Here is a 12392-nt window from a genome sequence, read left to right on the forward strand (position 1 = left end):
ACCGGGCAGGGCTCAGGCCCACACCGGGCAGGGCTCAGGCCCACACCAGGCAGGGCTCAGGCCCACACTGGGCAGGGCTCAGTCCCATACCGAGCAGGGCTCAGGCCCACACCGGGCAGGGCTCAGGCCCACACCGGCAGGGCTCAGTCCCACATCGGGCAGGGCTCAGGCCCACACCGGGCAGGGCTCTCCTGCTCTCAGTCCCACACTGGGCAGGGCTCAGGCCCACACCGGGCAGGGCTCAGGCCCACACCGGGCAGGGCTCTCATGCTTTCAGTCCCACACCGGGCAGGGCTCAGTCCCACACCGGGCAGGGCTCAGGCCCACACCGGGCAGGGCTCAGGCCCACACCGGGCAGGGCTCAGTCCCACACCGGGCAGGGCTCTCCTGCTCTCAGTCCCACACCTGGCAGGGCTCAGTCCCACACCGGGCAGGGCTCAGGCCCACACCGGGCAGGGCTCAGTCCCACATCGGGCAGGGCTCTCCTGCTCTCAGTCCCACAGTGGGCAGGGCTCAGTCCCACACCGGGCAGGGCTCTCCTGCTCTCAGTCCCACATCGGGCAGGGCTCTCCTGCTCTCAGTCCCACACTGGGCAGGGCTCAGGCCCACACCGGGCAGGGCTCAGGCCCACACCGGGCAGGGCTCAGGCCCACACCGGGCAGGGCTCAGTCCCACACCGGCAGGGCTCAGTCCCACACCGGGCAGGGCTCAGGCCCACACCGGGCAGGGCTCTCCTGCCCTTAGGCCCACACCGGGCAGGGCTCAGGCCCACACCGGGCAGGGCTCTCCTGCCCTTAGGCCCACACCTGGCAGGGCTCAGTCCCACACCGGGCAGGGCTCAGTCCCACACCGGCAGGGCTCAGTCCCATACCGAGCAGGGCTCAGGCCCACACCGGGCAGGGCTCTCCTGCTCTCAGTCCCACACCGGGCAGGGCTCAGGCCCACACCGGGCAGGGCTCTCCTGCTCTCAGTCCCACACCGGGCAGGGCTCAGTCCCACACCGGCAGGGCTCAGTCCCACACCGGGCAGGGCTCAGTCCCACACCGGCAGGGCTCAGTCCCACATCGGGCAGGGCTCTCCTGCTCTCAGTCCCACACCGGGCAGGGCTCAGGCCCACACCGGGCAGGGCTCAGGCCCACACCGGGCAGGGCTCAGTCCCACACCGGGCAGGGCTCAGGCCCACACCGGGCAGGGCTCAGGCCCACACCAGGCAGGGCTCAGGCCCACACCAGGCAGGGCTCAGTCCCACACTGGGCAGGGCTCAGTCCCACACCGGGCAGGGCTCAGGCCCACACCGGGCAGGGCTCAGTCCCACACCGGGCAGGGCTCAGGCCCACACCGGGCAGGGCTCAGGCCCACACCGGGCAGGGCTCAGGCCCACACCGGGCAGGGCTCAGGCCCACACCGGGCAGGGCTCTCCTGCTCTCAGTCCCACACCGGGCAGGGCTCAGGCCCACACCGGGCAGGGCTCAGGCCCACACCAGGCAGGGCTCAGGCCCACACTGGGCAGGGCTCAGTCCCATACCGAGCAGGGCTCAGGCCCACACCGGGCAGGGCTCAGGCCCACACCGGCAGGGCTCAGTCCCACATCGGGCAGGGCTCAGGCCCACACCGGGCAGGGCTCTCCTGCTCTCAGTCCCACACTGGGCAGGGCTCAGGCCCACACCGGGCAGGGCTCAGGCCCACACCGGGCAGGGCTCTCATGCTTTCAGTCCCACACCGGGCAGGGCTCAGTCCCACACCGGGCAGGGCTCAGGCCCACACCGGGCAGGGCTCAGGCCCACACCGGGCAGGGCTCAGTCCCACACCGGGCAGGGCTCTCCTGCTCTCAGTCCCACACCTGGCAGGGCTCAGTCCCACACCGGGCAGGGCTCAGGCCCACACCGGGCAGGGCTCAGTCCCACATCGGGCAGGGCTCTCCTGCTCTCAGTCCCACAGTGGGCAGGGCTCAGTCCCACACCGGGCAGGGCTCTCCTGCTCTCAGTCCCACATCGGGCAGGGCTCTCCTGCTCTCAGTCCCACACTGGGCAGGGCTCAGGCCCACACCGGGCAGGGCTCAGGCCCACACCGGGCAGGGCTCAGGCCCACACCGGGCAGGGCTCAGTCCCACACCGGCAGGGCTCAGTCCCACACCGGGCAGGGCTCAGGCCCACACCGGGCAGGGCTCTCCTGCCCTTAGGCCCACACCGGGCAGGGCTCAGGCCCACACCGGGCAGGGCTCTCCTGCCCTTAGGCCCACACCTGGCAGGGCTCAGTCCCACACCGGGCAGGGCTCAGTCCCACACCGGCAGGGCTCAGTCCCATACCGAGCAGGGCTCAGGCCCACACCGGGCAGGGCTCTCCTGCTCTCAGTCCCACACCGGGCAGGGCTCAGTCCCACACCGGGCAGGGCTCAGTCCCACACCGGGCAGGGCTCAGGCCCACACCGGGCAGGGCTCAGTCCCACACCGGGCAGGGCTCTCCTGCCCTCAGGCCCACACCGGGCAGGGCTCAGGCCCACACCGGGCAGGGCTCAGGCCCACACCGGGCAGGGCTCAGTCCCACACCGGGCAGGGCTCAGTCCCACACCGGCAGGGCTCAGTCCCACATCGGGCAGGGCTCTCCTGCTCTCAGTCCCACACCGGGCAGGGCTAAGGCCCACGCCGGGCAGGGCTAAGGCCCACACCGGGCAGGGCTCTCCTGCTCTCAGTCCCACACTGGGCAGGGCTCAGGCCCACACCGGGCAGGGCTCAGGCCCACACCGGGCAGGGCTCAGTCCCACACCGGCAGGGCTCAGTCCCACACCGGGCAGGGCTCAGGCCCACACCGGGCAGGGCTCTCCTGCCCTTAGGCCCACACCGGGCAGGGCTCAGGCCCACACCGGGCAGGGCTCTCCTGCCCTTAGGCCCACACCTGGCAGGGCTCAGTCCCACACCGGGCAGGGCTCAGTCCCACACCGGCAGGGCTCAGTCCCATACCGAGCAGGGCTCAGGCCCACACCGGGCAGGGCTCTCCTGCTCTCAGTCCCACACCGGGTAGGGCTCAGGCCCACACCGGGCAGGGCTCAGTCCCACACCGGGCAGGGCTCAGTCCCACACCGGGCAGGGCTCAGGCCCACACCGGGCAGGGCTCATTCCCACACCGGGCAGGGCTCTCCTGCCCTCAGGCCCACACCGGGCAGGGCTCAGGCCCACACCGGGCAGGGCTCAGGCCCACACCAGGCAGGGCTCAGTCCCACACCGGGCAGGGCTCAGTCCCACACCGGCAGGGCTCAGTCCCACATCGGGCAGGGCTCTCCTGCTCTCAGTCCCACACCGGGCAGGGCTAAGGCCCACGCCGGGCAGGGCTAAGGCCCACACCGGGCAGGGCTCTCCTGCTCTCAGTCCCACACTGGGCAGGGCTCAGGCCCACACCGGGCAGGGCTCAGGCCCACACCGGGCAGGGCTCAGTCCCACACCGGCAGGGCTCAGTCCCACACCGGGCAGGGCTCAGGCCCACACCGGGCAGGGCTCTCCTGCCCTTAGGCCCACACCGGGCAGGGCTCAGGCCCACACCGGGCAGGGCTCTCCTGCCCTTAGGCCCACACCTGGCAGGGCTCAGTCCCACACCGGGCAGGGCTCAGGCCCACACCGGGCAGGGCTCTCCTGCTCTCAGTCCCACACCGGGCAGGGCTCAGTCCCACACCGGGCAGGGCTCAGTCCCACACCGGGCAGGGCTCAGGCCCACACCGGGCAGGGCTCAGTCCCACACCGGGCAGGGCTCTCCTGCCCTCAGGCCCACACCGGGCAGGGCTCAGGCCCACACCGGGCAGGGCTCAGTCCCACACCGGGCAGGGCTCTCCTGCTCTCAGTCCCACACCGGGCAGGGCTCTCCTGCTCTCAGGCCCACACCAGGCAGGGCTCAGTCCCACACCGGCATGGCTCAGTCCCACATCGGGCAGGGCTCTCCTGCTCTCAGTCCCACACCGGGCAGGGCTCAGTCCCACACCGGGCAGGGCTCAGGCCCACACCGGGCAGGGCTCAGTCCCACACCGGGCAGGGCTCTCCTGCTCTCAGGCCCACACCAGGCAGGGCTCAGTCCCACACCGGCAGGGCTCAGTCCCACACCGGGCAGGGCTCTCCTGCTCTCAGTCCCACACCGGGCAGGGCTCTCCTGCTCTCAGGCCCACACCGGGCAGGGCTCAGGCCCACACCGGGCAGGGCTCTCCTGCCCTCAGGCCCACACCGGGCAGGGCTCAGGCCCACACCGGGCAGGGCTCTCCTGCCCTCAGGCCCACACTGGGCAGGGCTCAGTCCCACACCGGGCAGGGCTCAGGCCCACACCGGGCAGGGCTCTCCTGCCCTCAGGCCCACACCGGGCAGGGCTCAGTCGCACACCGGGCAGGGCTCTCCTGCTCTCAGGCCCACACCAGGCAGGGCTCAGGCCCACACCGGGCAGGGCTCAGTCCCACACCGGGCAGGGCTCAGGCCCACACCGGCAGGGCTCAGGCCCACATCGGGCAGGGCTCTCCTGCTCTCAGTCCCACACCGGGCAGGGCTCAGTCCCACACCGGGCAGGGCTCAGTCCCACACTGGGCAGGGCTCTCCTGCTCTCAGTCCCACACTGGGCAGGGCTCAGTCCCACACCGGGCAGGGCTCAGTCCCACACCGGGCAGGGCTCAGTCCCACACCGGGCAGGGCTCTCCTGCTCTCAGTCCCACACTGGGCAGGGCTCAGGCCCACACCGGGCAGGGCTCTCCTGCCCTCAGGCCCACACCGGGCAGGGCTCAGGCCCACATCGGGCAGGGCTCTCCTGCCCTCAGGCCCACACTGGGCAGGGCTCAGTCCCACACCGGGCAGGGCTCTCCTGCTCTCAGGCCCACACCAGGCAGGGCTCAGGCCCACACCGGGCAGGGCTCAGTCCCACACCGGGCAGGGCTCTCCTGCTCTCAGTCCCACACCGGGCAGGGCTCTCCTGCTCTCAGGCCCACACCGGGCAGGGCTCAGTCCCACACCGGCAGGGCTCAGTCCCACACCGGGCAGGGCTCAGGCCCACACCGGGCAGGGCTCTCCTGCCCTCAGGCCCACACCGGGCAGGGCTCAGGCCCACATCGGGCAGGGCTCTCCTGCCCTCAGGCCCACACTGGGCAGGGCTCAGTCCCACACCGGGCAGGGCTCTCCTGCTCTCAGGCCCACACCAGGCAGGGCTCAGGCCCACACCGGGCAGGGCTCAGTCCCACACCGGGCAGGGCTCTCCTGCTCTCAGTCCCACACCGGGCAGGGCTCTCCTGCTCTCAGGCCCACACCGGGCAGGGCTCAGTCCCACACCGGGCAGGGCTCTCCTGCTCTCAGTCCCACACCGGGCAGTGCTCTCCTGCTCTCAGTCCCACACCGGGCAGGGCTCAGGCCCACACCGGGCAGGGCTCAGGCCCACACCGGGCAGGGCTCAGTCCCACACCGGGCAGGGCTCTCCTGCTCTCAGTCCCACACCGGGCAGGGCTCAGGCCCACACCGGGCAGGGCTCTCCTGCTCTCAGTCCCACACTGGGCAGGGCTCAGGCCCACACCGGGCAGGGCTCAGGCCCACACCGGGCAGGGCTCAGGCCCACACCGGGCAGGGCTCTCCTGCTCTCAGTCCCACACCGGGCAGGGCTCTGCCCCACACCGGGCAGGGCTCAGGCCCACACCGGGCAGGGCTCAGGCCCACACCGGGCAGGGCTCAGGCCCACACCGGGCAGGGCTCAGGCCCACACCGGGCAGGGCTCTCCTGCTCTCAGTCCCACACCGGGCAGGGCTCTCCTGCTCTCAGTCCCACACCGGGCAGGGCTCTGCCCCACACCGGGCAGGGCTCAGGCCCACACCGGGCAGGGCTCTCCTGCTCTCAGTCCCACACCGCGCACGGCTCTCCTGCTCTCAGGCCCACACCGGGCAGGGCTCTATGGCTCCCTGGGGCTCAGTCCCACACTGGATAGTGCTCACTGTAGAGATTTAGTACTGAATGATAATGTGGAAAATGGAAAAATACTGAATGAATTGGCACGGTAAAGTGAATGTAAGATTGCTCTGCTCACTCTCCAAATCTGAGTCCCCTGCAAATTTCCACATTTCCACAAGATGGTGCTGAAACCCAGGCCAGGATAAGGTCAGGAGAGAGAGAGAGACAGAGAGAGTATGAGTGAGAGAGTGAGAGAGAGAGACAGAGAGGGAGAGAGAGAGACAGAGAGAGAGAGAGAGAGAGGGTGAGAGAGAGAGACAGAGTGTGAGTGAGAGAGTGAGAGAGAGAGACAGAGAGAGAGTGAGAGAGAGAGGGAGAGAGTGAGTGTGAGAGGGAGAGACAGAGAGAGAGGGTGAGAGAGAGGGTGAGAGAGAGGGAGAGAGAGAGACAGAGTGTGAGAGAGAGGGAGAGAGTGAGTGTGACAGATAGAGAGGGAGAGACAGAGAGAGGGAGAAAGAGACAGAGAGAGGGAGACAGAGACAGAGTGAGCGAGACAAAGTGACAAAAAGGGACACAGAGGGAGAAACAGAGACAGAGGCACAGTGATTCAAAGAGAATTCGCGAATGATACAGTACACAAGGACTTTCAGCCCATCAAGCCTGTGCAAACCCTCTGCTTTCTGTCTCTTCGCCAATTTTCATATCAACAGTGACACTTGTCACTTGAATCCCATGTAATTGAATCTTGCTAACCAGTGAGATTTACTGATGTGCTGTGCTTTAGTTAAATTGAACCTGTTCTCACACACACCTTGCGAAAGGAAAGCTCCACACTTAAGTCTCCTTTAAAGCTGAATATGGCAAGAGCTTCTCCATACTCCAGAAGCTGGAAGGGTTGGATTTTGATCGGAGTTGGTCTCTCAGTAGCAGGAATAAACTGGAAGAGGAAAACAACAGATGAGAACAGCAGTCGGTTTGGGGGCTGAGAGAGTCTAGTCAAGTCTCCCGAGTCCCGATTTATCATATCCATAACACAATTCTCTGACTGCTTAATACTGTACCCAGCAAGAGTTCAGCATTCTACTGGGGAGATCAAAGTCCTCCCAGCAAGAGTTCAGCATTCTACTGGGGAGATCCCAGTCCTCCCAGCAAGAATTCTGCTTTCTACTGGGGAGATTCAGACCTCCCAGCAAGAGTTCAGCATTCTACTGGGGAGATCCCAGTCCTCCCAGCAAGAGTTCAGCATTCTACTGGGGAGATCCCAGTCCTCCCAGCAAGAATTCTGCTTTCTACTGGGGAGATTCAGACCTCCCAGCAAGAGTTCAGCATTCTACTGGGGAGATCCCAGTCCTCCCAGCAAGAGTTCAGCATTCTACTGGGGAGATCCCAGTCCTCCCAGCAAGAGTTCAGCATTCTACTGGGGAGATCCCAGTCCTCCCAGCAAGAATTCTGCTTTCTACTGGGGAGATTCAGACCTCCCAGCAAGAGTTCAGCATTCTACTGGGGAGATCCCAGTCCTCCCAGCAAGAGTTCAGCATTCTACTGGGGAGATACCAGTCCTCCCAGATAGAGTTCAGCTTTCTACTGAGGAGATTCAGACCTCCCAGCAAGAGTTCAACATTCTACTAGGGAGATCCCAGTCCTCCCAGCAAGAATTCTGCTTTCTACTGGGGAGATTCAGACCTCCCAGCAAGAGTTCAGCATTCTACTGGGGAGATCCCAGTCCTCCCAGCAAGAGTTCAGCATTCTACTGGGGAGATCCCAGTCCTCCCAGCAAGAATTCTGCTTTCTACTGGGGAGATTCAGACCTCCCAGCAAGAGTTCAGCATTCTACTGGGGAGATCCCAGTCCTCCCAGCAAGAGTTCAGCATTCTACTGGGGAGATCCCAGTCCTCCCAGCAAGAGTTCAGCATTCTACTGGGGAGATCCCAGTCCTCCCAGCAAGAATTCTGCTTTCTACTGGGGAGATTCAGACCTCCCAGCAAGAGTTCAGCATTCTACTGGGGAGATCCCAGTCCTCCCAGCAAGAGTTCAGCATTCTACTGGGGAGATACCAGTCCTCCCAGATAGAGTTCAGCTTTCTACTGAGGAGATTCAGACCTCCCAGCAAGAGTTCAACATTCTACTAGGGAGATCCGAGTCCTCCCAGCAAGAGTTCAGCTTTCTAGTGGGGAGATTCAGACCTCCCAGCAAGAAATCAATAGTCCACTGGGGAAGTCCCTGCCCTCCCAGCAAGAGCCCAACACTCAACTGGGGCGATCCCAGTCCTTCGAGCAAGGGCCTAACAGTGTACTGGGGGTATCCTGTACTCCCACCAAAAATCCAGCACTGTACTAGAGTTCCCAGTTATCTCCAGGTCTCTCCTTGTGGAACGAAGGACACCGAGTAGTTGCTAAACTGAGGAGGAGACTCCTACCTCGACATAAGATGTGGGGAAGATTCCAAGCCTCCCATGGTGCTCCCCTTTCAGCCAGTTCTGGTCGAGCTCTTTGTGGATGTAAACGACATCTCCTTTCTGAAGAGTGAGCTCTCTGGAGGGAAACATAGGCAAAGGTTCAAAGGAATGGTCAAAGGTCACAGTAAACCCTTTTGTGTCAATAGGAATGACTGAAGCCAACATGTTGAAGTCTTATCCTCTGCAGCAGGCTGTTATAAGCAAAGCATCAATACGCTCCCCAGGGAGGTGACAGAGTGTCCTTAGAGAGTGGGGTCCTCGGAGGGAGACCGAGACTGGGGTCCTTGTGGGAGAGAGTGGGATCCTCAGAGACATCCCTCATGACTCCTAAAAGCATTGACTCGCGTTGGGTCCAGTTGCACAGGGTCTGTGCGCCCTCCAGTCCCCGACCCAGTGACCTGTTGAAGACTTATGAGCATAAACTATTCAACCACAGATTATCACAGCCATCAATCACCCTAATCCAGGCACAGGCAGAGGGTGGGGAGTTTCTCAACAGGAGTCAATGGCAAATGGATCAAAAGCACGAATTTGAGACGAATTCCACTTCCTGACCCAGGGGTGCAGATGCTGGTTTCATCCTGGTTTGTGCCGAGATGTACAGGAGCTAATTCAGCACAGCCCAGGCATCGATCCTGAAACATTTCATGGTCCGCGGAGGAAGTAATGTCCTTTACAAAGTCCCAGCTGACATGGGATGTGGGGCTGCCTTGATGGAGCAGCTGGCCTTTTCCTGTCTGCTAGATTCCCTCCCCACCCCTCCGTGTCCCACATTCCTGCGTGCTCTACTTACTTGGGGGACTGAGCCTGGAAATCAAATTTTGCCCGTGCAGCCTTCATCTGTGGAAAGAATAAGAACTCATCAGGAAAAGAGAGCTGTCTCCTCAGGGATGGCAATCCCAGACTGCTTCCCAATGACTGGAATCAACAGAACAGACCTGAGTAAATCCATTCAGCTCCTGGGAACAGACTGTCCCCCATCAAACACTCCCAGGACAGGTACAGCAAGTAGCCAAAGCCCCTGAGATGCCCCTAACTGCGGGTGATGAGGGGGCTTGGGATTGTGGAGCGCTCCCGGCTGAGGTGATCACCGCTCAGCTGGAACTGCTCATTGGATCCAGGCCCCAAAACCCTCCTCGGGAGCCAGTCCCATACAACCTGAGCTGCCTCTCGGAAATGCCATCCATGCCATTCCACATTGCGCAGAGGGGTTTCCTGTTCAGGCTGCTCCTATAGACTCTCCATTTCCTTGCCCTTGTCTGCTGCCCAGACATGCCGTGGCGTTCCGTGTTGCCACCTGGCGGCGAGGGGAAACCCCGGTGGAGGTCTCCCCCTTCCACTGTCCCATTAAACACTCCCAGGGCAGGTACACGGTGAGATACAAAGTAAAGCTCCCTCTACACTGTCCTGCTCTTTTTCGCAATAGTTCCATGGGATTTTTTAAATTTCCAACTGACAAGGCAGGTGGGGTCTGAGTTTAACCGTTGATCTGAAAGACAGCACCTCCGAGACAGTGCAGCACTTCCTCAGTCCTGCCCTGGGATCATCAGCCTGGATTATGTGCTCATGACTCTGCAGTGGGAACTGAACCTTATAACTGAGGTGAGTTTGCTACCCACTGATTCAAGGCTACTCAAGTTTAAATGTGAGAGATTTCGGACAGAGCGGAGGAGAAACCCGTTTCCACAGAGGGTTGGGAGTCTGTGGAATTCACTCCCGGATTTAGTGACTGAAGCGGGGATCAAGGGCAATATTTCAGCACACGTTAGAGAGAAAAGAGGGTGGTAAAGGGATAGGGGTGGGTACTTGGATACAGCTTATCTGTAGGATAAACACCAACACGAATTGGATGGGCTAAACGTGTTTCTAATTTGTTCTTTGTGTTTGGACAGGAATATTTATTGCCCGTTCCTAGGTACCTTTTAGAGTCGGCGATGTTAGATGGAACTGAAGTCATATACAGGTCCAGAGCAGAAAGGGTTGGCAGTAACCGTGCCTCGAATTTCTCTGTGCTGTGCATGGCCTGTTTGCTGCACTGTGGAGTCCCTTTAAGATTACTGCACAACCACACATCTTAAAGGGAACATTGATTCTGTGTGCACACAGCTGAGGGGCAATGTTGGTGAGCAGGTTTCCTTCCCTGAAGGGCAATGGTTTGCCCAGTGCCAGCCCACGGATTACCAGAAATCAACTTCCCAGTTTGCTGTGGCTGGATTTGAACTCAGGAGCTGAGAGTAGCCAGTCCTGCAACATCACCACTCACTACTGTAGCTGCCAGCCACGGGACCACACGCTGTGTCGGGAATAAAACCCACATGCTCACCGACATAGCCCTTCCACACAGCCTGGTTTCCGTGTTTACCTTCTCCATTTCCGAGTTGTGCAGCCGTCTCCCATCAGGACTGCTCCCGTTATTGCCAGAGTTCCAAGGATCTGCTAAGAAAGAAAAGAAAAGGAAAGGAAAGGCTTGAATTTCTGTTTGTGCCAAAGCACTTTACAGTCAATGAAGTACTTTGTTGAAGTTGCTATGTGGGAAATGCAGCAGCCAATTTGCACACAGCAAGCTCGAACAAACTGCAATGTGATCTTGACCTGATCATTTGTTTTACAGTTGTCGATCAAGGGAGAAATACTGTTCCCGGGACACCAGGCAGAAAGGCTCTGTTCTTCTTCAAAATAGGTGCCATGAGATCTTTTAATGTCCACCAGAGAGAGCAGACGGGGCCTCAGTTTATCAACTCATATTAAAGATAGCATCTCTGACAGTGCAACATTCCCTCAGCATTGGCACTGTGAGTGTCAGCCAGGATCACATGTTCCAATAAATTGTCTATCCTCTCAGGTAGATGTAAGAGATCTCATAGCGACATTTCAAAGAGCAGGGGAGTCTGGTTCACTGACGTCCTTTAGGGAAGGAAATCTGCCATCCTTACCTGGTCTGGCCTACACGCAACTCCAGACCCACAGCAATGTGGCTGACTCTTATTCAATGCCATCTTAAATGGCCAAGCAAGTCAGTCAGATCAAGGGCAATTTGGGATGGACAATAAATGCTGGCCTTGTCAGCGATGCCCACATCCTACAAATGAATAACAAAAAAAGTTCTCCCCAGTGTCCCGGGGCCAACATCACGATAACAAATTATCTGGTCATTATCAGTTTGTTCTTTGTGGAATCTTGCTGTGAACAAACAAGCTGCTGTGTTTCCTGCATTGCAACAGCAAGTACATTTCATTGGCTGTAAAGTGCTTTGGGACATCCTGAAGGTGTGAAGGGCGTTACAGAAATGCAAGTCTTTATTCCTTGCCTCCCGAGGATGCTGGAGAATCTCTCCCACTCACGTCCCCCCGGATGCTCCTGTTGCCGGGCAACTCGCTGTGTTGGCCGTTGGGTTGCTGATTGATAGGTGACTGGTCCCACCCGGGAGCTGAGGTCATTGCACTGAGGTCAAGAGCGAGAAAGGCAGTTTTAAAACTGTGAATCATTTTCTATTTCAGTTTAAAATACAGGATTCACTCAGTTTACAGCCATTGTCAAGCTTCATCACAGAAGCCTTAAGCCTCAAACATCCTCTTCAATCTGAGATTCCATATCCAAAGGCAAGTCTCGATTCACTGGACCTCTCCAAACACTGATAACTCAGGCAAAATGAAGGACTTTGCTCCAAATTTATTCAACAAATTTCTTTTCAGAAACTCAATGCAAAACAGGCAAGTCTGTACCTGATCCCAAACAGGGAGGAACAATGGAATCCGAAATTACAGAATGAATTGGACAAAATGTATAAATAGACACAACAATTTGTACTTGTTCAGACCAGACAGGATCCCAGTGAATGCGCAGTGTTCCCTCGCGATTAACCTTAACATTCAGTGAGAGTGTGGAGCCCAAAACTTCACATAGTCTCCAACTGTGGTGTCTCAGAGTTTAGTGGACATTCACTTTCATAGGCTGACTGTAAACCCAGTAGTGAACAAGCTTTTAGACCAAAGGTGCTGCTCTTCATGAACTGTGAACCTGCTCCCCCACATCTCCCAAACTGGGCA

General features: G+C 60.2%; 1 protein-coding gene across 9 annotated transcripts in view; it reads right to left on the minus strand.

Annotated features, from left to right (window-relative positions):
* sorbs3 (sorbin and SH3 domain containing 3) overlaps window positions 1-12392 on the minus strand; it is a 177057-nt gene that overhangs the window by 19665 nt on the left and 145000 nt on the right. For 6 of the 9 annotated variants that reach the window (XM_068023208.1, XM_068023207.1, XM_068023204.1 and 3 more), the window contains 5 exons: window positions 11654-11787; window positions 10709-10782; window positions 9140-9186; window positions 8308-8422; window positions 6703-6828 (listed from right to left, as the gene is read on the minus strand). In XM_068023208.1, the coding sequence (XP_067879309.1) occupies window positions 6703-6828; window positions 8308-8422; window positions 9140-9186; window positions 10709-10782; window positions 11654-11787 (496 nt within the window). The remainder of the gene's footprint in view (window positions 1-6702; window positions 6829-8307; window positions 8423-9139; window positions 9187-10708; window positions 10783-11653; window positions 11788-12392) is intronic. The other 3 variants (XM_068023205.1, XM_068023210.1, XM_068023211.1) reach the window with 3 other exon arrangements.

Source organism: Heterodontus francisci, chromosome 47 (assembly GCF_036365525.1).
Source record: "Heterodontus francisci isolate sHetFra1 chromosome 47, sHetFra1.hap1, whole genome shotgun sequence".
Taxonomy (NCBI): domain Eukaryota; kingdom Metazoa; phylum Chordata; class Chondrichthyes; order Heterodontiformes; family Heterodontidae; genus Heterodontus; species Heterodontus francisci.